Source organism: Pristis pectinata, chromosome 5 (genome assembly GCF_009764475.1).
Source record: "Pristis pectinata isolate sPriPec2 chromosome 5, sPriPec2.1.pri, whole genome shotgun sequence".
Lineage (NCBI taxonomy): Eukaryota > Metazoa > Chordata > Chondrichthyes > Rhinopristiformes > Pristidae > Pristis > Pristis pectinata.
The window spans coordinates 94354043-94380203 of record NC_067409.1 but is presented as its reverse complement, the minus strand read 5'-3'; the positions used below and the strand labels follow the sequence as shown (position 1 = coordinate 94380203).

General features: G+C 38.6%; 1 protein-coding gene across 1 annotated transcript in view; it reads left to right on the top strand.

Annotated features, from left to right (window-relative positions):
* The window catches only part of LOC127570314 (cadherin-18-like), a 480238-nt gene that overhangs the window by 390220 nt on the left and 63857 nt on the right, over positions 1–26161 (top strand). The window contains exon 5 of the mRNA XM_052015743.1: positions 1950–2069. Coding sequence (XP_051871703.1) covers positions 1950–2069 — 120 coding nt within the window. The remainder of the gene's footprint in view (positions 1–1949; positions 2070–26161) is intronic.

The following is a 26161-nucleotide window of genomic DNA, read 5'->3' as shown; positions in this document are numbered from 1 at the left end:
TTTTTTATATTCTTAGAAGGTTCTGAACAACACTTCCATTTTTACTTTGGTCATAAGTATCCACGTTTGATGACAACATAAAAGGGTGCGTCTGTCAGAACAGGAAATAATTAGTGACGAGCAAGTTTATTGTTGATGATTAATTTGTAACAATAATCTTTAATTCATGTCTCTTACTATGAAAGGCTCAAAATGTCATTATTAATTGGTTTCCCAGTGGCAGGAAATAAAAACATGTCTAAATAGTTAAAACATTTCAGAAAGTTCACTTCTCATTAGTTGGGGGAATTAAGCCAAATATTTGACATGTAAAGGCCCAGAAAGCCCCTTTGTATTGTTTAGGTCTAATATTCTATAATTGAAGCCTGTAATACGAGCTTACAATTATACTCCGAGATGTAGAATTATTGAAGGTACAGAAATCGGTGAGTTTTGGTTTAAATGGCAAAAGAATTTAAAGGAAAAATCATACAAACTTATATAAAAGTCCAGAAGTGACATCAAAGCACAGAGGCAGGGAGTTGGAGAGATTAGAGGGCAGGGTGTACTTTGTGCTTCAGTCATGGAACAATCAATAATGGGTAAAATTTAAACAGCAAGTAGATGAATGTAGCTTTGAATTTGTCCCTCTGGCACAACAATTTGTGTTATTGCTTCACAGCTCCAGGGACTCAGGTTCAATTCTGACCTCGGGTACTATCTGTGCAGAGTTTGTATATTCTCTCCGTGATTGCATGACTTTCCTCCAGTGCTTGAGTTTCCTCCCACATCCCAAAGGCTGGTTCATTGACTATTGTAACTTACCAATGAGCGTAGGTTAATGGCAAAAAGAATCAAAGGAAATTTGATGGGTAGCCATGAAAGAGAATAAATTGCAGGAGTATAAGGAACTAAAGAGTAAGAAGTGGGCCTAATAGGATTGCTCCCCTGGGATCTGGCTTGGACTTCTGTGTTGTTACAAGGATATGAAAGTATCAAGCCTAAATGGAATGAAACAAAGTCAACAAGAAGTCTTGCATAACTGAATCTCAGCATCAGATCAATCATGCCTATTAATGATGAAATACTCAGAAATCATTAGTGTTTTGGATTCACTGGTGTCCCTAGGGATCAATGTTTCTAGAACATAGAAATATGCGGCACACTTCCATCAGTTGTGGCATATTGTACTTGTCCAGATCCATAGGAAATTTTGGCAGGGCAATCAGAGATGAGGTCTTGACCTTGGTCCTGCTCTGAATTTAGCTTCCACCTGACTCACCAATTTTCAATCTCTGGAGCCAGGGAAATTTTAGCCTTCTCATCTTTCAGTTGATATGGTATCATCAATGTGGCATGTTGTTACTGACATTAGCCTTGCTGATTGTGTTCAGGCCCTTGATGTGACATAAGAGATGCCAGAGTAAATGGAATTATTTATATGCAAAATCAAAGTAGATTTGATACAAAGTTTCATAAATCAGGGGTTTTTAGGTCCTCTTGAGTATGATTAATATTACTCTACTAAGGAGATCAAGATAAAGAGATCAGACGGGAAAATGGACTTGCATGATAAATTGTGACATGGTTAAATAAAGAAACAAGTCCAAATGGCCGACTAATCTACACTCACCTCCACTTCTATATATTCTTATGTTCTATCACTATTGCTAAATTACTCATGAAGTGTTTGAGATTTTTCAATCGCATTTAAATTTGGATCATTAGAGAGGATTTCTATTCTTTGGGTTCTGAGTGGGCCTTATAGATTAACTGTTGAGCGTACAAAGGAATAAAGTTTAATGAAATTATTTTCCTTCCAGTCGGAATGGTGTATAAAAATAAAACCTGTTGTAATGTTATTTGAATGTATGTCCAGAACTATAGTAACAATTTCTTGACACCCAAAGGGCATTGAGAAATGTTAGGGGCAGTTTCCATTAAATCCTTCTCTCTGTGTCTGTGTGCAGGTACTTCAGTACTTCAGATAACAGCTACAGATGCTGATGATCCTACATATGGGAACAGTGCAAGGGTGGTGTACAGTATCCTGCAGGGACAACCGTACTTTTCTGTGGATCCCAAAACAGGTAGAAATCAAAGACTTCCTTCTTTTCTCTCTAGCAGTGCTTTTGGAAATTGTACCTCAGATCAATATTACCATTTGTGCATTATGCCTTTTTATGTTAACATCATGGGCAATGTTGAATGAATCAATATAATTTCAACTTTTACCAGAGCTGAGGATGGAAATTCCATGAGGAGAAATTTGTCTTTGTTAGTGCATAATGGTACTTGTACCTAGAAATTCATCCACATTTGATAAAACTAACACCACTATTTAGTAATGGTTACACATTCTACTTGGCACCCGGTTGATTTGGCTCCATTGACACTGGAGACATATTTAGAAGCAAAGTGAATATATAATCACTACAGCAGGTTTAGCATTGAAGAGTGGGGATGATTTTCTAGGTAATTTACTTTTGTGGCACCGGAAGTGTGCAAGTGAGTACAACTATATAACTCGATGGCACAGTAATGCAGTAGGTAGTACTGCTGCATCATTGCTCTAGTTTGATCACAATCTCTGGTGCTGACAGAGTGGTGTTTGCACATTTTCCCTGTAACAGTATGGGTGTCTTTGGGGAGTTCCAGTTTCCTCCCAGATCCCCAAAATGTGATGTTTTGTAGATTAATTGGCTTCTGTAAATTACTCCCAGTGAAGGTGAGTGATAGGAGAGTCAGGGTGAAGTTGATGAGCATGTGAAGAGGATAGATTACAGGGAATAAATGGAGGATGTGATTGATGGGATTGTTCTTGCTACAGGCTTCTTTCTTTGTTGTAAGAAAATGAGAGCCCAGGTTCGTACTCCCATTGCAGTGCGACAGATTGAAGATGATTTTTTTTCCCTCTGAGTCTAGTTTTATTCCAAGTTCAGGGCTCACTTTTCAGAGAACAACTACTTCTGCTTGTTTTTGTTGCTTTTGTTTTGTGAATGTAAATGGCTTCTAAATACTTCTGTTGTCAAAAAAACATTATTACCTAAGGCATGTGCTGCATAAAGTCCATGCTTCTGAACTAGTATTGAGTTGAAGTTCAATATGCAAAATCTAGAAACTAAAAAAAATGTTGATACCTCAATGTCTATCTCAGCTGGTAGACAGGGCCCAGAGTGAAAATCTCATCAGAAAGCTGGCACCTCTGACAGATTACCACCCCTTCCTTCTGCAATGGAGTGCCAACTAGATTTTGGACTTAAAATTGAGAAGTGGTGATCCAGACCCATAATCTTCTAGCTCTGGGGTGAAGGTGTTATTACTGAGGCACTTTAGAGTACTAAATATGAAAGCCTTAACACCTAAAATAAAGATTGTGTCTCACTTGTACCTGTGGTTACGGCTTAGCGACACTAATCACTGAGAAAAACTACTTCATATCTTTAGCAACCTTAGAACCCAAAACTAAAGTGGAAGCAATTATTCTCAATCTCAATGAAATGCTGAAAGTAAGAATCGGTAAAAGAAGATTGAGAGCAAGACAAGTGATAACCTGATCGAGTTGTAATTGTGCCAGGTTAGCTTAAATGGTTGATGAGACTCCAATCTGTGTTTGCAACTCTAGCTAGTTCAATTGAAATCCATCTCCTTAAGAACTAAGGCAGGCCGGGGCTCAACATATTTTTGTCCTCTGGAGTTTTGGTCCCACTGCAAGCCTACTTTTGCAATAAAAAGAAGCATGAAAATTGTCCTCCATGGGGTGACTTGGACTTTGACTATAGTAGAAGATGGGTGATGACCATTATACATTTGTCCAGGCTTCTTTTGAAATTTCAAAGCAAAGTGCATGTCAAATGCACAATGCTATATTGCCCCTTCACACTAACAATACGAAGATAAGTGTTTCCATTTATTCAAAAGCATACTGTGCCAAATTTTATCAACAGATTATTTCCACACAATGTTCTATATATTTTTCCCACACTTATTGTTTGAAAATATGTAGCTTGTATGGTCAATCATCTCTTGTTGATCATTCCGTATTGTCAGTGCACAGTCCAATTGGCTATTTCTTTCGTTTCAATTTTTTTTTCTTTTTATTTCACTGAAATTGGTTTCCTTTCTAATCAGTTGCTTTGATTGCTGACAGTCCTCCCTCCTTCTTAATTTTTATACTGAACCAGATTTGGTTGTGATTGCTGTTCTTCAATTGGAGACCTGTGCTGAAAACCAAAAGCAAATCTACAATGGGACATATTCTCATTTTGTAAAGGCAGCATTTAGTAGTTTCCTCTCTATCTGCCTTGCACGCATACGACTGCCACTGCACCTCTCTGACACCCGTCAAAAAGCCAGTCATTATTAACTACCTGGTCAGGGACTCCTCTGGGAGAGTATCCACAATTAGTTCCATAGAAAATGATGAATGTGATGTGAGTTACTGACTCAACGTAAGTGGCATTATAATCTGAGCTCTTTATTTTTCTCTCATATTCTGTTAAATTAATGGATTTATAGAAATGAAATGTATGTGTCCAAGCAATTGTATCATTTTTTTTCTTTTTTAATGGGCAGTAAAAGACATTAATCAGGCTCATTTATGTAAATATGGTTGAATGATTCTATCAGAAGTCTTCATTGAAAGGCCTTTTTCAAAGAATAAATCCAGTACCTTAAGTCATGACATATATGAGTGTTGCTTAAACATATTCTGGTATTCAGTGTACAAAAGTAAGTGTCAATTTCATAAAGGTGCCTTGTCCCTGACAAGATGTGCGACCTTTAAAAATTCTCTTCACCAGGAGTTTGCCTGGATTGGAGGATTTTAGTAATGGGGAAAGATTGGACAGATTGAGCTTGTTTTCTCTGGAGCGAAGGAGGCTAAGATGTGACCTAAGCAGAGGTATATAAAATTATAGGGGGAATTGATAGTGTAGATTGTCAGAATCTTTCCCCCATGGTTGGGAATTTAAAAACAAGTGGGCACAGGTTTAAGGTGAGGGAGAGGAGTTTTAAGGGAATTTGAGGGGATTTTTTTCTACACAGGGAGTGGTTGATATCTCAAACTTGCTGCCAGAAAAGGTGGTGGAGTCAGATATAATCATTATGCTTATGAGACATTTAGACAGGCACTTAAAATAGAACATAATGTGGCAAATGGTATCAATATGGATGAGCAAAAAAGGTTGGCATGGATGTGGTGGACCAAAGAGCCTGTTACTGTGCTATACAACTCTATGAGTCTCTGACTCATTAGCAGAGATGCTTGATCTAAAGCTGAATATCGACTCCCTTCATAGTACTCTGAATACTCCTTTGTCTCATTTGAACTAAATAGAAATATATAAAAAATAAGTAAGTTCTGAAACCACAAGTTTCCTGTATTAAACCTGTTGGTCGGTGAGTTTGAGACCAGGATTCATTGTCCAAACATTAGCACCAGTCCTTTCAGGACTGAAGTTAGGAAATACTTCCACACTCAAAGTGTGGTAAAAGCTTGGGACTCTTATTCACAGATAGTAATTGTTTTGACTCAATATTTTATTGTAAACGTAAGATTGGTAGAATTTTGTCAAAAGTTATGGGGCAGAGATGGGCACATGGACTTCAGTCAGAGATCAGTCAAGGCCTTATTAAATAGAAGGACTGCCTGAAGGAGCTGAGTGGTCTTCTCCTGTGTTGCTCAAGTGTATAATTAAGAAGTAATTAAGGCACTTACTGTCCATCAATCTATGTTCGGCTAGGAAATGCAATTAAGGAGCCAAATCTTTACTGGAGTAGTGCATCCAACAGTATATGCCATGAGCTGGAATTGGCCCTGCAGCCTTAAGTTCAAATGTTGTGCCAATTAAGTTGCTGAACATGCACGCTGATAAGTACTCAGTGAGGGAAGCAGGGCCTCGGACACCAGAATGAACAGGACAAGTAATAGGGTAGTCCCGTAACCAATGAAATTGAAGAATTCAGGGGAAAATGAGCTCAAGACTTGAGAGTGGAGTGAATGGTTAAATTCAAAATCAAGGCCGGAGGCAAATAGAAATAGAAAAAATGTGTGAATTGAGAAAAAGAAAACAAAAGGTAGGGAAAAAAAGAAAATTAACATTTTAAAGTAGGTATTTTTAAAATTTCCCTTAATAATTATGAATTTGAAGTAAATGAGACTTCATAGCTTTAAGAGTTAACTTTTAGTGTAAGAAAGGTTGATTGACTGACATTAACATTTATCACACTGTTAGAAGTGATATTTTGCTTATAATGGCGAAGCTGTGTGATTTTAATGGGAGAATACAGCAATAGGAATAAATAGGAAGGCTCATGATGAGATGTTGTTTAACAAATTTATTGGCAGATTGGTGTAACTCAGACAGCAACTTTTGGATATTGACATTTAATCAAGCATTTGTCCCTTGTTTAAAGTTGTTGTACTGTCCATAAATAATCAGCAGTACAACTGTTTGAGCAATTAATTGACTGCATCTGTGTGCAATGCTTTCTGTTGTGATGCTTTGATGCACGTGGTAAACATTACTGGACTAGATGCTAAAATCTACAGGTACACCATGGGAGTGTGCAGCTTAATATAGTTCATGCTGATATACAATAGAACATTACACCATTTTGTCATAAGAATCTGTTCAAATTACAATTTCTCCATTAAAAGCATTTTTAGTCAAGCATTACAAATTATTTTTAAATATCTAATGATTAGCTGTTTGAGATTATAAGAAGCCTTGGTTTTTTTCTTTTCACTAATTAACATATAAACAATTTAAATCAAATCACCAATTGGCCTTGGTTCAGTATATCACCTCTCAATCTTATATCCCTTTTAATAAATGAAAAGAAAAAGCAGTAGAAAGTTGGATTCATATTATCAATTTAACATTTTAAAAATCACTCTGGTGCTTCACAGTGCTGAGTTTGGAAATCAATGACGAGCCAAAGCAATAACATAACAGCAGAGTATGGGTTGGGTTTATAAAGATGGATATAAATAAGCAGGGATAGGAGGGATTTAAGATGGAGATATGGAGAGTTCGACAGAAGCTTTTCCAGAGAGAACATAAACGAGTGAAGGTATTTCCACAAAGATATGATAAAGATTGGTAACAATGTACAAGTGACGAATATCAGCAAGAAACAGAATTCAAGAGAGATTGTATGATGAGACAAAACTGTAGAGTTAAGGAGGGACAAGACCATAAAGAGTATTAAATACAATGCTTTCCCTGCCACTCAATTTCCCTGAGGTAAAAGTCCCTCAGATTTCCCATTTCAACCACCTGGTAAGGACTGCCTGCAGGTTCCAATGACATTGCCAGGACCTGACATGCATATGTCAAAGCACAAGCTTTGGGTAAGTTTCTGAAAGAGCAGGTATAAATAGAAACCTGTCAGATTTAAGCCACTGCAAGTAACCTGGCCTATCTTAACTGCCCACTTGGCTAGGTTCCATTGGGAAGGTAGGGTCCAAGTCATTCTCTGAATATTGGTCTTGGGCACACCTCCTACAGGGAAACCCCCATGAGATGTCCCAGAAACCAAACCCACTATGTATCTGGATTTCATTAAGATCGGATTGGAAGTCAGCCAATGGCTTTAAAATGAGTTCTGGGAATCAAAGTATCCTGGACTGCAGCAACTGAACTTCAAACTCATGCACTGAATCCTCAATCGAACGTAAAATCGAAAGAAAGGAGAGATCTGTTTCTAAATCCATTCTGGCAATTGAAAGCTATAACAGTTTTGACCTTAAGTTGGATTAATTAATTCACAGGTAACAGACATTTAAGTGGTTTTCTCTTCTTATGAAAGTGAGAAATGATTTCTTTTATATATTCATAATTTAATCCTATGTATGTCGTATATATTAATTAACACCTTCATGAGACTGGCAGAGGTTTAATTAAAACATATGCATTGGTCTGGAACATTTAAAACAAATGGAGAATTTATAGAGGGAAATTATCCTTAATCTCTTTCATTTTGATTCATTGTTAATCAACATTTTGCTAACTGTTATGTACCAGCAACAAAAGAAACACTCTGAGTCATATATAAGTGTTTAAAACTACTTTATTAATAACTACTTATGATAATAAGAAAAATAAAAGTATAAATGTTAGAACGTTAGAAGTAAAAATGTTAAATCTTAAACATTAACCCCAAAAACTAAACTCGTAGTGTGTGTGTGGCAAACTCCCAAACTCCAAGTCCAGGATTAATTCTCATAGTTTAGTTCAGCAAACCGTAAGGTGAAACGTGAGCAAAGGCTTCTTCAACAGCCACCATTGACTGAAGACAAGACATAGATGTAGAGAGAAAATAGAGAGTAATTACGAAATCCAAATGTTCCACGATGGAACCTATACACCTCAGTGTCTACTCAGCAGTGACCACTCCACCGCATCTTCCTCACCGCAAAATTCTCTTGAATCGTGGCCGTCCACACAAATACCTGCTTCCTTCTACAGGTCAACAACAAAGTGAACTCTACTGCTTTATTCTGAAGTATCTGCCACCCCAAAAGGCATCCAAGATGTGGCCGTCCACACAAATACCTGTTTCCCTCTACAGGTTAACGACAAAGTGGACTCCACCGGATTACTCCAAAAATCCATATGTGGATTGTAGTGACAGGCACAGTTATTGTTTTTCATCCATCATTAGAGACTAGCAGGCTGGTGTCTCTCTCTCTCTCTTTCTCTCTCTCTTTCTCTCTCTCTCCCTCTCTCTCTCCCTCTCCCTCTCCCTCTCTCTCTCTTCCTCGCTCCTCTCACTGACTGCTTCAAAAACGTCATTACATCCTTTATCTTCTGTTGTCGTAACCACACCACACACACACACCACTATGCTCTATCTTAAAAGGACATTCATCAATAGTAACCTAGTCCGTAACATAACAGAAACCTGAAATAATAAGCACCAGGAAGTTGTTCCTCAGCACTGTCATTGTCATCTGTGAGTTATGGCTCTGCTAACAGTCATTGCGGGTCACAACACTACAGAAAGAAATCAAAGAGGGGAAAATCTAGTCTTCACACTGTCATACTAAATGCAAACAGGGGTACTGGCCAGCAAATGTGCTCCTACAGCAGGTTGGATCCATTGGAGACAATAGAACCAAAAGTTGGGACATGAATATTATTGACAATCAATCCTCCCACATGTATTTAGCGCCCACAACCAAAGGCAAGTTACTGCTCAGAGAGTTTGAGGAGCACCAATGGATTATTCCTTGCACTCCACAAGCAAATGGTCTGTCCTATAGCAAGGAAGTTACAAGAAATGACAATGAGTGTTCCATTGCACCAATTTTTCTAACCCAAAGCAAATGCCCTCTTCATAACTCAGAAAATTACATTCAGCATTTACTTCATTATATCTTCAGTAATAAAATTACTGCTCCACTGTCTATTAATGTGAATCTCTAAAGACATGTCCCTACTGACAATGACTTATGGTAGGAATATTTACTTATTATGTGGCTGCTCTCCTTTATGCATTTAACAAAGGTATAATACAATAAGGGAAGTGTTATATTTTTAGCCAACTTTCTTTTCCAGTTTTACTGATCCTTATTCTTATTTTGTTCAGTTGACAGTGTTACTGCCTCCCCATAATTTTTCCCTGGGGATCTACAAGTATTCCCTTCATCTAGTGATAAAAATGTTCCTCTCTCGCTCTTTTTGAATCTTTTTTCAGCACCTTCACCAACTCCATGCCTAATAATTCAATGATGTTCTGCCCTTTAGCTGGTTCTACAGTGGATTGTTAAGCATCTGGTATGAGGAGGAGAGGTCACACTTACTCATTTGTGCCATCCATCATGTTGCTGAAGCAGGAAAATGGAGACACAAGAAACCATGACTCAAATAGAGATTAGGTGCTCTGCAAGAACTAATGGAGTATCATGTCTGTTTGAGTCTTTCTATGCACAATTTGTTAGATATGAAACAAATCTGTGCTTAGAAAAGCTTGATCTACTTGTGGGCTAACCTAAAGGGAGTCCTGGAGTCTATCAATGAACAATAAAAGCAAGATGTTGTGTTGCATACAGCAGTATAACTTATGGCTTTTAATATTAAAGTTTATAATTGCAACTGCCATATTTTCTGTTTTGAAGATCCAGGATTACTTCACCCAGCTCCACTGAAGTGCCAATTTGCTTCCTCCTTTTCACCTGGTACCTTCCCTAGCCCTGTGTTTTTTGCTACTCTTTATTTCAACCCTCATCCCTCTAGTGTTTCCCAGTCAGTTCCCTGCCACTGCCATGATTTAATAACTGTGGACCAAGGTAAGGTGTTCATGAGTCACCAGCCCAGTTCCACCATGAGGTATCTGGAGTCCTTCAGTCTCATAAATAAAGCTTGGGGCCTAATACTGGGTGCGTTGTCCATTCTGTGTTCCATATGCAAACAAATATCTCGACATTTAGCCTTATTCAGTTTCTCTTGTAAAAAAAAATTATTCATCTCAGAACTTCATCTCATTTAAGCAAAGAAATAATTCATTGGAAATGATGACATGATCATTTTATTATTTTCCTGCAAAAATACCCACCAAATCTTTGCTCTATGTTTTGTGGAAATGAGAAAGGATCTAGGAAAAGTGGATTGGGATAAGTTGTTTTCTGGCAAGGATGTGTTCAGTAAGGCAAAATTTTGAGAGTGCAGAGTTTGCGTGTTCCTGCCAGGATTAAAGGCAAAGTTAACAAGCATAGGGAACCATGGTTTTCAAGGGATATTGGTGCTCTGGTTAAGAAAAAGAGAGAGGTGTATAGCAAATATAGGCAACTAGGAACAAATGAGGTATTTGAAGAGTATAGAAAATGTAATAAAATGTAAAAAAGGAAATCAGGAAGGCAGAAAGAAGACATGAGGCTGCATTGGCAGAGAATGTGAAGGTAAACCCAAAGGGTTTCTACAAGTATATGAAGAGTAAAAGGATAGTAAGGGACAAAATTGGTCCCCTAGAAGATCAGAGTGGTCGTCTATGTGTGGAGCCTCAGGAGATGGGGGAGATCTTAAACAGTTTTTTTGCATCAGTATTTACTCAGGAAACAGGCATAGAGGATATGGAAGGGAGGGAAACAAGCAGTAGGGTCATGGAACATATAGAGATTAAAGTGGAGGAGGTGCTTGCTGCTTTACAGTGAATAAAGGTAGATAAATCCCCCAGGCCTGACAAGATATTTTCTCGGACCTTGAGAGAGACTAGTGTAGAAATTGCAGGGGCCCTGGCAGATATATTTAAAATGTCCTTAGCCACAGGTGCGGTGCCAGAGGACTGGAGGGTAGCTCATGTTGTTCCATTGTTTAAAAAAGGCTCTAAAAGTAAACCAGGTAATTACAGGCCTGTGAGCCTGACATCAGTAGTAGGTAAATTATTGGAAGGTATTCTGAGAGATCGGATATACAAGTATTTGGACAGCCAAGGGCTGATTAAGGATAGTCAGCATGGCTTTGTGCATGGTAGATTGTGTTTGACGAATCTTGTAGAAATTTTTGAGAAGGTTACCAAGAAAGTAGATGAAGGAAAGGCTGTGGATGTTGTCTACATGGACTTTAGTAAGGCCTTTGACAAGGTCCCACATGGGAGGTTAGTTCAGAAGGTTCAGGCACTAGGTATCCATGGAAAGATTGTAAACTGGATTCAAAATTGGCTGTGGGAGAAGACAGAGAGTGGTAGTGGATGATTGTTTCTCAGACTGGAGGCCTGTGACTAGTGGTGTGCCTCAGGGATCTGTGCTGGGGCCATTGCTGTTTGTTGTCTATATCAATGATCTAGATGATAATGTGGTAAATTGGATCAGCAAGTTTGCTGATGACACTAAGATTGGAGGTGTAGTGGACAGCAAGGAAGGCTTTCAAAGTTTGCAGAAGGATCTGAACCAACTGGAAAAATGGGCCAGAAAATGGCAGATGAAATTTAATGCAGACAAGTGTGAGGTATTGCATTTTGGAAGGACAAATCAAGGTAGGACATACACAGTAAATGGTAGGGCACTGAGGAGTGCAGAGGAACAAAGGGATCTGGGAGTTCAGATACATAATTCCCTGAAAGTGGCGTCACAGGTAGACAGGGTTGTAAAAAAGGCTTTTGGCATCCTGGCATTTATAAATCAAAGTATTGAGTATAGGAGTTGGGATGTTATGGTGAGGTTGTATAAGTCACTGGTGAGGCCAAATTTGGAGTATTGTGTGCAGTTCTGGTCACCTAACTACAGGAAGGATATTTGTAAGATTGAAAGAGTGCAGAGGAGATTTACTAGAACGTTGCCGGGTCTTCAGAAGTTGAGTTACAGGGAAAGATTGAACAGGTTAGGACTTTATTCCTTGGAGCGCGGAAGAATGAGGGGAGATTTGATAGAGGTTCACAAAATTATGAGGGGCATAGACAGAGTTAACGCGAGTAGGCTCTTTCCACCTAGATTAGGAGAGATAAGTATGAGAGAGCATGGCTTTAAGGTGAAAGGGGAAAGGTTTAGGGGGAACATTAGGGGGAACTCCTTCACTCAGAGTGGTGGGAGTGTGGAATGGGCTGCCATCTGATGTAGTAAATGCGGGCTCACTCTTGAGTTTTAAGAATAAATTGGATAGATACATGAAAGGGAGAGGTCTGGAGGATTATGGACTCGGTACAGGTAAATGGGACTAGCGGAATAATGTTTCAGCATAGACTAAAAGGGTCGAATGGCCTGTTCTCTGTGCTGTAGTGTTCTATGGTTCTATGGTTATGTTTCTGTCCACATTTATAACATCAACATTCATTATATAGTAAAATCCATCTGTAATATACTTCTTAAGAGTTAGTCACAGAGTGTTTGATATTGAGGCATGGGACAAAGTGCCGCAATGTCAAAGGAGAAGATGAAGGAGAAGGAGAACAAGAACAAGAACAAGAAGGAGTAGAAGCAGCATGATGATGAAGATGATGATGTGCATGAAAGACTCACTGGCTCACAGTGTTGATTGTCAGTGAGGAGATGTTACTACCAATCCGCACTGACTGTGGTCTCCCAGTAAGGAAGTCGGGGATCCAGTTGCAGAGGGAGGTACAGAGGCCCAGGTTTTGAAGCTTGTTGATTAGTACTGAGGGGATGATGGTGCTGATCTACCTTGGGCCCAAAACATTGATGCAATCATGAAGAAGGCATGCCAGCAGCCCTACTTCATTAGGAGTTTGAAAGGATTTGGTATGTCACCAAAGACCCTTGCAAATTTCTACAGATGTACAGAGGAGAGCAACCTGACTGGTTGCGTTACTGCCTGTTATGGAGGCTCCATTGTGCAGGATCGAAAGAGGATGCAAAGAGTTGTAGACTCAGCCAGCTCCATCACGGGCACAACCCTCCCCACCGTTGAAGGCATCTTCAAGAGGCTGTGCTTCAAAAAGGCAGCATCCATCACTAAGGACCCTCACCATCCAGCACATGCCCTCTTCACGTTACTACCATCGGGGAAGAGCTACAGGAGCCTGAAGACACACACTCAATGCACAGCTTCTTCCCCTCCACCATCAGATTTCTGAATGGTCCATGAACCCATGAACACTACTTCATTATTCCTTTTTATTTTGCACTATTTATTTTAATAATTTATAGTAATTTTATGACTTTGCACTGTACTGCTGCTGCAAAACAACAAATTTCATGACATATGTCAGTGATTCTGATTCTGTTAAAAGAGAATTAGCAAGATATGCAACCATGTGGTACTTTTCATAACAGCAGAATTTTCCAAAATAATATTTATCCATCACAAGTTTTTCAAGGGTAGTCACTGTTATACAACTGTGAGTTTTGTGGTCAATGATAAAATGATGGAGTTTACTGCTGATTTTGAATGTACCTTCTCACTAAAGCGAGGGCAAGTTAGCATTCTGGTTCTGTGACCAGATTAGCATGAAGACACATGGAATATTGAGTGTAAACACCACCTGTCAACTGAGGAATTTAAATTCCAGCAATTAAAAAAAAGGAAAATTACCATAAAAACTGATTTGTTTCACTCATGCTCTTCCTACCCAGTCGGATAATGTTCCTAACTCAGAACTACCCTCTGAACTGGCCCAGCAAGCCATTCCGTTCAGGGGACAATTAGAAATGAACAACAAAAGCTAGCTTGCCAGCAATATCCACATCCCTAGAATGAATAAGTAACTTCAAGGGCTTCATTGGCATGAACCCCACCCCCCCTCCTTTCCCAATGTCAGTTGCCATCTGGAATCCGCTGTAGGTGATTTGTGGCATCAAGCTGGCTAACAACCAATTAGACTGAAGAATTCTCAGGGACGTCAAACCAGATAGCAATGTTTAACTAAAAATATCTTCAAATATTTTACAGAATGAAATAAAGCTTGGGGCATGCATGTCATTAAGGTAGTTCAAATATTATAAACAAACTTTTGCATACAATTTTAAAACAAAATAACAATTCTGAGGGAATGAAAATCCACACAGAGTTTTTCAGGAACATACAGGATATTCAGCAGTATTATGGCTTGAACTGTTGTTAGCTCAACAAAGACTGCAACAGCCAAGGTGGTGGAGCAGCTACTTCTGGATTTTCATCTTCATTTGTGCATCTATCTCACCAAGAAATTGTTGTTAGATTGCCTCTATTATCATCGTGAGAACAGAGAGCCTTATTGTTATTCTCGCTGCAAATTCTGGGCTATTATAGGAAATACAACAGTTTAATTTGTGCACAGCAAGCTGCCACAAATAGCCATCTAATTACAACAACATAATAGTTAATAAATAACAATTTTACAATGAAGATGGCTGCATGACTGTCTATAAACTAAGTGTTATTTGTGATTAGTGTAGTGAGGTAATCAGAAAGTAGTGCACGGCATGGAAAGTTATTCAAATATTTCCAACACGTTAAATGAAAAAACAAGAACAATTTTTGAAAAAACAAACCTGTCAACAGATGGTGTGATATGACTTCAGCTTGAGGGTGTGAATAAGCATGAGGAGATGTATTCTAAATACACAGAGGTCCCAACTTACTGACATACATGTACCCTGCTTGCTTAGGCCTCGTGTCATATGAAAGATTTCTCGGTCCCAGCTGTAGGTCAGATTCAGGGATTTGGAAGAATGCAAATACTGATTCAAGGACAGAAGTTTTCACATTCTCCTACCCACCTTAATTTGAATTCTGTCAGCAACACTCTCATTAATAATTTCTAAAGCATTGGTGCCTTTATTGTTCCCTCCATGCTGGAGATTTCCTTATCCACAATTATCAAGGAGTGAATGGAGGTGCAAGTGAATGTTACCCAATCACTTATTTTTAGCCTATCCAGAGGTCCAGTTGAACAGCCACAACTTGCATTCATATAGCACTATTCATCTTGCAAAGTAGTCCAGGATGCTTAAAACCACTGTATTTCTTTATCCTCCAATTTGGAGGATAAAGCAATTGCCATTGATAGATAGTTATCTGACTTTCAAATTGCCCTACATGACAGTTGCCATTTAATGCAGGAAATAGTGGCAACTCCTGGCTGAATCATTGAAGGGTAACCCTACCACCTGTTTCTGTGTCATCTCAACATCTATTCTGTCAAGGCCCCTTGGGATCTTATATATTTGAATCAGATCACCCCTCATTCTTCTAAATTCCAACGAATACAGACCCAAACTATTTAGCCTCTCGTTGTAGAACAACTCTCTCATCACAAGAATTAACCTAGTGAATCTCCTTTGGACTGCCTCCAATGCTGCTCTATCCTTTTTGAGGGAAGGGGACCCCAAAACTGGCCACAGTATTCCAGGTGTGGCCGCACCAATATCCTGTACGACTGTAAAAAACAAAATCCTTATTCTTAAATTCCAACCCTTCACAATAAAGGCTGAGATGCCATTTGCCTTCCTAACTACTTGATGGACCTGCCTGCTAACTTTTAATAGTTCATACTAGAACACCTAGATTCCTTTGAACTTCCTTCATTTGCAGTCTCTCTCTATTCAGATAATTATCCACCTTTTGATTCCTCTTACTAAAGTACACGACCTCACATTTCCCCACATTTAACCCCATTTGCCCAATCACTTAATCTGTCTATATTTTTCATCCTTCGCATAAAAATATTTCCTTTGTCTTCCCTTCTCATTATAAACCCTCTTATTTTTAACATTTAACTCCCTGATTTTTAAGCCTCTTCATCATTGTGCATATTTTGCCCTGGATAAATAAGGTACTTTTTTTGAAGCTTTCTCTTTCCCATCTTTCTTTTTTAATCACACCCTAAATGTTAAACACCAGAGTCAATTTTGTTTGGTCACATCCAAATCTTTCTAAGGGCTTTGATTGCCTTGCATAATTAGTCCTCCCCACAAACTGGAAACCATGTGGTTATCTAATTACAAAAGGCAAATAGTGCCATGCTTTAATGCAATTTCAAATATCAAATCTGCTGGGTTAATTACATCAGTAAGATGATAATGCCATTTTAATTGGGCTAATGCCAAAAGTGCAACAGTATTTTTGATATAGCAAGGCAGGTATGAAGCTTATGGGAAGGACAAAAATGCCCTCCAATTAAGCAAAAATCTTTCCTTTAAGAGACAGTTATTCTCCTCCAGGGTCCGATACAGAAAGATGAAGCTTTACCCAGGTTTGGACAATCCTCCAGCAAGACCATCAGGAACTATCTATGCTGGGAATTGTCAGGGGTTTAGAGATGGTGGCAGTAAGGAGTGTAAAATAGAATATAATATGGGAAAATGTGAAGTTGTGCATTTCATTAGGAAACATTAAAAAGAAGCATTTTATCTAAAAGTGAGACGTTGCAGAGATGCAGAGGGATCTGGATATCCTAGTTCTTGGCGAAAGGCTACTGTGGAGGTGAAGCAAGTAATTAGGAAAGCTAACAGAATGTTTCTTTGTTTATTGATAGGGGAATTGAGTACAAAAGTACAGAGGTAAATGCTTCATTTGTATAGGACATTGATAAGACTACATCTGGAGTACTGTGTACAGTATTGGTCTCCTTATTTAAGGATGTTAATGCATTGGAAGCATTTCAGAGATGGTTTACTAGACTAATACCTGGAATGATGGGTTGTATTCTGAGGAAAGGTTAGGTAGGCTAGGCTTGCATCCACTAGCATATAAAAGAGTGAGGTCAGACTCGATGAATGTGGAGAGAACATTTCCTATGATGGGAGAACTTAGAACTAAGGGTTAAGGTTTAAAAAGAAGGGGTCACTCATTTAGGACAGAAATGAAGCAAACTTATTTTTCACTCAGAGTGCCACATTTTCTTCTCAAAGGGCAGTAGGAGTAATTTTCTTGAACCTGTTTAAGACAGAAGTAGATATTTGATAAGCAATGCAATGGAAGATTACTGCAGGTAGATAGGAATGGAGAGTTGACATTGCAGTGCGATCAGCCATGATCTTATTAAATGGTGGAGCCAATTTGAGGGACCAACTGTCCTGTTCCTGCTCCTAATTTTATGTTCATGTGTTCTCTATCTGCCTTAACCTTTAACGCATTCAAATCAACATGCATATGAAAGCACTATTACACATGAAATGCCAGTAATGCCTAATATTTATAAAATAATGACTATTGCTGGATAATCTCTCTGGCCCTGAAAAGCTTAAATTCATATGTGTGGGTTTTCAATTGCTCAGAATTAATATTTCAACATTCCATCAATTTTAAAATCCATGTGAATATCTTCATTTTTTTTTCACTTTCTGTAAAAAGGTTTACTGTCTGTGTAAGTTTTCCAGTCTGAGTGGCAACTCTGCCAGCTCAATACTGTCATAGTTTTGGACATCTCAGGTCACCTATAATCTGCATTTGATTACAGCTGACATCAGGAAAGGGGAGAGCAATGTCACTGAACTTGTTAAAGGTTTGTGGATAGGTTTGTTTGTGGTGAAAGGCGAGCACTATCTCGTCAACACTGACTGCAAAATACATTCCTATTGTTCTGTCTTCATCCGTTTTATTACCAAATTTGCCTTCTTTTGATATCTGTTTCATTTGAGTGTGCTTGTGCCATGCTCTTCTTTTGCACACCCATGTAATCACTCTTTTCAAATGATGCAATGATCCTTAAATCTTATTTGCTTATCTGGATCATGTTAAAGATTAAAAACAACAAATGCATTCCATTGTTCAGCAAGTTGAAACAAAACCAACTTTAACCTCTCATAAAATATGGAATTAACACAGATAATAATCAGAATACTCAGGTGACTACACTTATGTGGTCAGGTAATATCTGTAGAGGGCAAAACAAAATGAATGTTTCAGGTGCATAAGCTGAAATACTCCACACCCTTAAGAAAACCAATGAATACAAAACAAGCACTTTTTCAACGTAATGTTCTCCCTTTCATACAGGCTTTTCAGATCTGCAGAAACATCCCCTTCTTCTCTGTCTCATGGGTCAAAACAAATAATCAGTATGTTTTTCCTATTTCCAGATGGAACTCATCTTACACTGTTTTCATCAGGCATGACACTTCTGTATTTTCTATCTTTACATTCAATGTGCTCTCCTACTCATCTCACCACTTCCCCACCTGCATTATTGCTCCTGATCTGCTCTGCTCCCAGTGTTGTGCTCCATTAATCACCTTCCAAGTTGCAATTGATTCACAACAGATAACTCCAACAGCAAGTCCCAGCAGAGCAGCAGAATTGTGATGGGGTAAGAATCCAAAATTTGAAAGGATAAACTTCAGCAGAGTTTCAGCAATGGTAAAGAATAAAAGTACAAACTAAGCAGCAGAAAAGAAATGTGTGCAATGTATGTCGATTTATGGTTAAATTTCTTTCCTGCGGCTTATTACCTTTATTAACAGTCTCCACCTATAAATTCATTCCCAACATCAGAAGTAACTCAAAGCTGAATTGATGTTAAAAAAAAGGGCAGCAACATTTTTGATTTTTCCATCAAAAAATACAAGTTAACTCATTTCACTTGACATCAACATGACAAATTGTTGGACTTTCTATTTACATTCAATTCCCAACCAATAATTTCATACCCTGAGCTTGCTCCTGGCTTCTGCAGTGAGAAAGGCCAGAGAAGTGTAAGTTGGAGGCTAGCCACCTCTATTTTTTTCTTTATGGAGCAATGAGATATTTAATGACAAGTCTGAAAAAGAATGAGGGATACAATTGAAGAAGATGGAGGGGAAAAAAGAGGAATAAGAGAGAGGGGTCGGGGAGGGGGGATAATATTATGTCACAAAGAGAAAAGGGATTGGAAGAGCCAAGTGAGAAATGGTAGTGGATAGAATGAATAGAGCAGAAGAAAATAACAGGGAAAGAGACGGAGGCAAGAAAGTAAAACTCGACTTCAAAATACAATTTCAAAAATAACACCGTGGGACTAGGCTTAAAAATGTATTCAAAGTAAATCTACTTGTGATTATAGTGCACAGATCAATTGAAATACCAGAGGGCTGTATTTAATATTTATGATCTACATACATATCAGTTTCACCTGAGATTTCAATCTGTCCGAAAAGTTGCATGAACCTTCACAGTTGGGCTCTGCCAGGAACGGCAAAGTGCAACTGATGAAAACAGCATCTAGTGGCTACTATGCTTGCCCATATGGTCTAGTCTAGGTATAAGAGACTGTTCTGCAGTCTAATTGTGGGTAAATAATTGGAGAGGTATTGACTCTAGCCAAGATAATGTTTTTAAAAATCCATCCGAAAAAATAATCACAACTTTTGGTCAATTGATCAAGAATATTCAACAAATTTAATATGCTCAGTTGTGCCCACTGGGCAATCATGCTTCTGGGTTGAAAAGTTGCACTTTCAAGACCCATTCCAGAAATTTGAATGCAAAGATCTAGATTGACATGCCAGTTCAGTATTGAGGAAGATGCACACTGTTTGGAGGTGATTTCTTTTGGATGAGATATTCAGCTGAAGGTCTGATTGTTCGATCAGGTGATGTAAGGGATGTCATGAAAGAAGAGGGGACTAGCCCACGTGACCTGGATAATATTTATCCTGTAGCACAAATCATCTGGCCATTATTACAATTAGTGTGAGCTGACTGTGATCATACTGGCTGCCACATTTTCTACATTATAAAAACGATTACTTTGGACATCCTAAGGTTGTCTACCATGTCATCAGAAATAAATCTCACCACTTTTTATTTGATAATCCAATTTTGTAAAGCACACATAAATAGTACTTAATTCTGAACTCTTTGGCTTTGGTTCATAGAATCCTGTAGTGTAGCAGTTAGTGTAACGCTATTACAGTGCCAGCGACCCGGGTTCAATTCTGGCCGCTGTCTGTAAGGAGTTTGTACATTCTCCCCGTGTCTCTGTGGGTTTCCTCCAGGTGTTCCAGTTTCCTCCCACATTCCAAAGATGTACAGGTTAGGAAGTTGTGGGCATGCTATGTTGCTGCCGGAACTGTGGTGACATTTGTGGGCTGCCCCAGAACACTCAAAGCAAAAGATGCATTTCGCTGTGTGTTTCAATGTACATGTGACTAATAAAGATATCCTATCCTATCCTATAATCTAACCAGATCCAAAGACTTACTATCAGTCCTGTTTCATGCACTGAAGTAACAAGGATCTCAACTTGTCAGCATAATGAGCTGGTCTCAAATGAAGTGAGCACTTCTGCTATTTGCCCAGTAATCCCTGTGGTATGTTATACATAAAGTAGTGCATTTGCAAAATAGAAGAGTTACTTCATATTATTGAAGGGGCATGAAGGAAAAGTGGCATTCTGATGGAAAAACTTGATTCAAGGGAAGAATAACACTTGCATTTATATTTTTCAACAGTTTACCACATTCCAAAGGACTTCAAAACAATGAAGTAATTAGAAAGAAACAATCACTGTTGTTATATGGTCAAAGGTGATATTTATTTTAGACATAGGGTCCTATACACAGCAATGAGGTAATGATGATAACCTGTTGATTGGGAGTGGGAGTGGGATGGAGAATTAGAGTGACAGCTCAAAAGTGAACACTCTGACCTTTCTATATTCACTCTCCTACACTGTTCCAAAGAAGCTCAACATAGACTGAAGGAATAGCAACTATCTTCAGATTTACACAAAATGCTGGAGAAACTCAGCAGGTCAGGCAGCATTTATGTCCTGATGAAGGGTCTCGACCCGAAATGTTGACTGTTCATTTCCCTCCATAGATGCTGCCTGACCTGCTGAGTTCCTCAAACATTTTGTGTGCATTGCTCCAGATTCCAGCACCTGCAGAATCTCTTGTGTCTCTGTGTGTGTCCTCATCTTCAGATCTGAAATATTATGACCTTTAGAAGTTAGCAATGAATTCTACAGTTTCAAATAATCCGCTATTCCAGTCCTGTATCTTACATTTTTAGCATTTGGTTTACTTCTTTATCTCTCTCCCTCCTCCCATTCACACCTCCTTCTGTCACACTTTCTGTTATTCAGTGGCCTTTACCACCCTATTTTAGCTGACACTATCATCATTTATGTCAATCAGACTCTGTGGTATCTACACCATCACAGACCCGTCCTTTTATTCTCTGTGCCCTCCCCCCTCCACACACACACTTTCTCTACCACTATGTACTTGTTTCACTTCTATCTTTTCCCATTTATGATGAAAGCTCATCAACCTGTTTCTCTCCTCACAGATGCTGCCTGACCTATTGAGCAGCTCAAGCATTGTTGATTTATTTCAGATTTCCAACATCAGCAGAATTTTATTTTGGAGCAGGAGAAATTTTTGAATTGGTTGGGAGGGGAGTCAGGACCTTGGTTTAATGCAACATCTGTTGGCATCTCCAAGAGTGCAGCATTCCCCTGGCACTCCATTGAAGAGCATATGCTGAAGTCTCCAAAGTAGGACAGGCCATCCACGGGTAATAACTGGGTTTCATTTTTACAGACGCCCATAAATCGATTTTGTTCATAAGTCAGAAAAAACACAAAAATCACTGGATATAGTAACCATATCTTCACAGTATTCTTACAAATGGCATCAAAAGCACGCAAGACTGATAAGAAAGAACAATTACTAAAAGTGAAGAGAGAGAGGAAACTAGTTCTTCCATATGTAGGAAGAACTTTTGTACGTACGTTGGACTTTTGAATTTAATAGCATTATGGAAGCTCGTTTGTATGTAGGGGTGTCCATAGGTCAGGCATTTGTAACCTGGGGACAGCATGTATGTGAACCCTATAACCTGACTCAGCTGAACCGACAGCTGATGCATATGCATTATCCCATTAACCTGATCAGCCTCAATTCCTCTTCACTTGCTTCTGCATTGTATGATATCGATCATTTCTTTAACTATAGATCCATAAAAAGGTTGTTTTTTTCCCCATGAAACCAGATCAATTTGGCACTTTATAACATTCTAATTGCCTGTGAATGTGAAAAAGTGTGGCAGGGAGGCTAATAGTATAGGATCAAATACACTCATCCCCTTACATAACACTGTCAGCCTCATTGCTTCCTCTCTTTTGTACTTACTTTTTGGATTACCTCAGAAAAAGTGATGGTGGCCCAGTCCAAGGTACATATGTTGAACATTGTTTTGACCTATTTTTGTTAACTTGCATCTGCTATTTGTAATGACTTTCACTTTTACTTCATGAGTCACTAACAAGAAAATAGATACCTGTGCACATTAGCAGATGTGTTGGGTTCTGTGTGTGTTACTGTCTCGGCACCATTGCTCTTCCACATGAGACAGATGCGCCTTGAGGGCTCATTGCTTCAAGACGTCAAGCTCAGCAGTTGGTCTTTCTTGTTCTTATGCTTCACTTTTGAATTATATCTTAATGGCAGATAAGAAACAGTAAACTTTCTTAAAGTAACGTGCCAACATCTGCTGCTACATTTGTTCAACACAAAGAGATATTCAGAACACAGAATTCCCTGAAACATGGGCAATACTTTCACTGATATTTTTCATTTGCTTTTAAATTTACACTGCCAACTCCTGAGCCTTGCCAAATGGGCTGAAGATTTCTCTCAAGAAGCAGGTGACACTGTGGTTATTGTCATTTTCATTTGTCAAAAAGCTCGAGCGAAACTCAGGAATATGTGCACTGTAAGGTTAAGTTCCATAGCCAGATGAGGCAAGCAAACACGCTAATGAAAAATATTTATTGTAATTATAATAGCTGCAGAAAGGTCTATTTACAATTATTACATGAAATGAAACCCTTCAAATAATTTACATTTCATCTAATGTAGGATTTCCTGCTTGATTGGTTTCCAGATGCACCGTCAATTATTGCAGTGAATATTTTGACAATAGTGTCTCACAGCTAAATACTTGCAACATTGATAGGAAGTGCAAACTTGGTATTTTTTGGAGCTTTTGGGAACTTATATTTACTTCCTTTTTGACTTTCTAATCAATCTGAGTGACTACTGAAAAAATTGAGAAATTCTGCAGGGTTACCTAATTTACATCAAGCAGGCATTAAATATAGAACAATGGATGAAAGTTATTGTAGAGTTTCAAATGATATCTTAAGCAAGTAAAATGAAATAGATTTGCTTAATGAATGTTATCAGAATTTAGATTACATTCCAGATGAAAGTTCATCTCACTATCCAGATTTCACAATGTTATTAATAAGTTTCAGTAAAAAGTGAACATTTCCCAATGATGGTTGGATGTCTAAGTTACAATAGTGATTACAATAGGCTAGTGCAATATAACATCTGGATAATAATAATCACTTGACATATAGAAGGCAATAACATGCAGCTATTCCTCTATTTACAAAAGTGAGGCGTTTCTGAAAAGCAATTTATCAAGCAAAATTTCACAAATTAAATAGACTAGCCAGAATGCATCATGAAAATTTTGGTGTGATGTAGAGTAGTGTGCTATTCATTATAGTAGAATGTCGTAAATTGAACATTGATTAATCAAATATATATTTTGCACTTAGATGTATGACTGATGTAACTTAATCTCTTATCGTGTTATCATTATTGCACCTTTTAACAGGTTTCTTTTTCTTGATCCTGTTTAATTATTCCTTTCATATAAAATAAAATGCTTTGATGCTTTAGGTATTGACCTGGCAAGTGAACGGTCTGAGCATGGCTGGGCAGGTTGTTGGTAAATGGCAAAAGCAAAATATTGTAAATCTGAACTAAAACACAAAAAGCTGGAAGCACTGAGCAAGACAGGCAGCATCTGTGGAAGAAGAAGCAGAGTTAACATTTTAGGTTGATTAACTTTTACCAGAACAAGAAAAAGTTAGAAAAGGAACAAATTTTAGGTAGTAGTGAAAGGTGAAGAGAACGACTGGGAAGTTCTGTGGGAGTATGGAAGCCAGAAGAGATTGTTAGATAAGTGATGGTGGTGCCGGCTGAAAGAGGGTGATAAAGGAGTCAATGTAAGTAGAAAGAGACAAATAAAATCTATAATATCAATCGTGGAAAAAGAAAAAAATACTGAATGCTGGAACTATGAGAGATGAAACTGGAATGGAGTCAAAAGCAGTGATGCTGTTCCTTAAGCTTGCATTGAGCTCCATTAGAACAAAGGGAGAGGCTGGGTCAAAGTGGATTGGGATGGAGAGTCCCCTTCCAATTCTGCCATTTTAGCCAACTTTCATTGTTTCACCACCAGGGATTGTGCCTTCAGGAGCTCAGGGGCTAAGCTCTGGAATTCCTACCTTAAGCCTCTCAGTCTCTCGAGCTCTTTCTCTCTTCTTCTGACGTTCCTTAAATTTAACCTAATTGGCATTTTGATCATCTTCCCTAATATCTCCTTATGTTGGTTCAGTGTCACTTTTATTTTCTCATAACATTCCTGTAACACTTCTTGGGACATTTCTACAACATTAAATGTGTTCTATATACTGTAGATGATGCCAAAGCAGCTGGAATCATCCTTGTTCTTCCAATTGAAATCTCCCAAATGCATCAATGCCTTGTCTAAGATATGGAACCCAATATTTCATAGACCATTCTGAGATTGCACATAAATTATGAAAGCTGGAGAAATAACTTGTAGTCAGATAACCTTGGGATTCATTTCTGTATTTAATCAGCACTTTGAGTCAAAATTGTGTGCATAATTCATTATGATATCTTATTATTTATGTATAAGATAAAACAGAAAGTGCCATAAATACTCAGCAGGACAGGCAGCATCAGTGAAGAAAAACAAAGTTAATGTTTCAGGGCAATGAAATTCATCTGAAACATTAATTGTACTTCTCTTCTTATGAATGCTGCCTGATCAGCTGAGTATTTCCAGTAGTTGCTATTCCATTTTAGCATTTGTCACATAGCTTTCTATTACTAGTATGAAAATTCTGAGGACTCCATTGAGTCGTTTTTTGGCCGAGAGCTTTATTTATAACTGTCACCTTCTGCTGAAAAACACTATGATGCTGGAGGAACTCAGCAGGCCAGGCAGCATCCCTGGAGAAAATCAGGTGGTCAACGTTTCGGGTCAGGACCCTTCTTCAGAACTGAAGATAGGAAAAGGGGAAGGCCAATATATAAGAGGAAAAAACAGAGCAGTGATAGGTGGACAAAAGAGGGGAGGTGGGGTGGGCACAGGGAGGTCATAGGTAGATGCAGGTAAGAGATAGTGATAGGCAGGTGCGAGGGAAGGGAGAGCAGATGTCCAACTTCTTTTCTAACTGGGGCTTCCCCCCAACTGTGGTTGAGAGAGCTCACATCCATATCTCTGCTATTTCCCGCACCTCTGCTCTCACCCCCACCCCTCCCAGACCCAACAGGGATAGGGTCCCCCTTGTCCTCATATTTCATCCCATCAGCCTATGTATCCAACAATCTGCTCTCCCTTCCCCCGCATCTTCCTATCACTATCTCTTACCTGCATCTAACTATCACCTCCCTGTGCCCACCCCACCCCCCCTCTTTTTTCCACCTATCACTGCTCTGCTTTTCCTTCCTATATATTGGGCTTCCCCTTTTCCTATCTTCAGTCCTGAAGAAGGGTCCTGACCTGAAACATTGACTGCCTGCTTTTCTCCATGGATGCTGCCTGACCTGTTGAGTTCCTCCAGCATCATTGTGTTTTTCATCTAGGTTCCAGCATCCACAGTCCTTTGTTTCTCTTCTCTGTCACCTTCTGCCTTCTGTTTCCAAACTAGTTCCAAATTAATTTGACAGAAAATAATATTAAATTAATCTTTCTTTGATAAGCCTTTT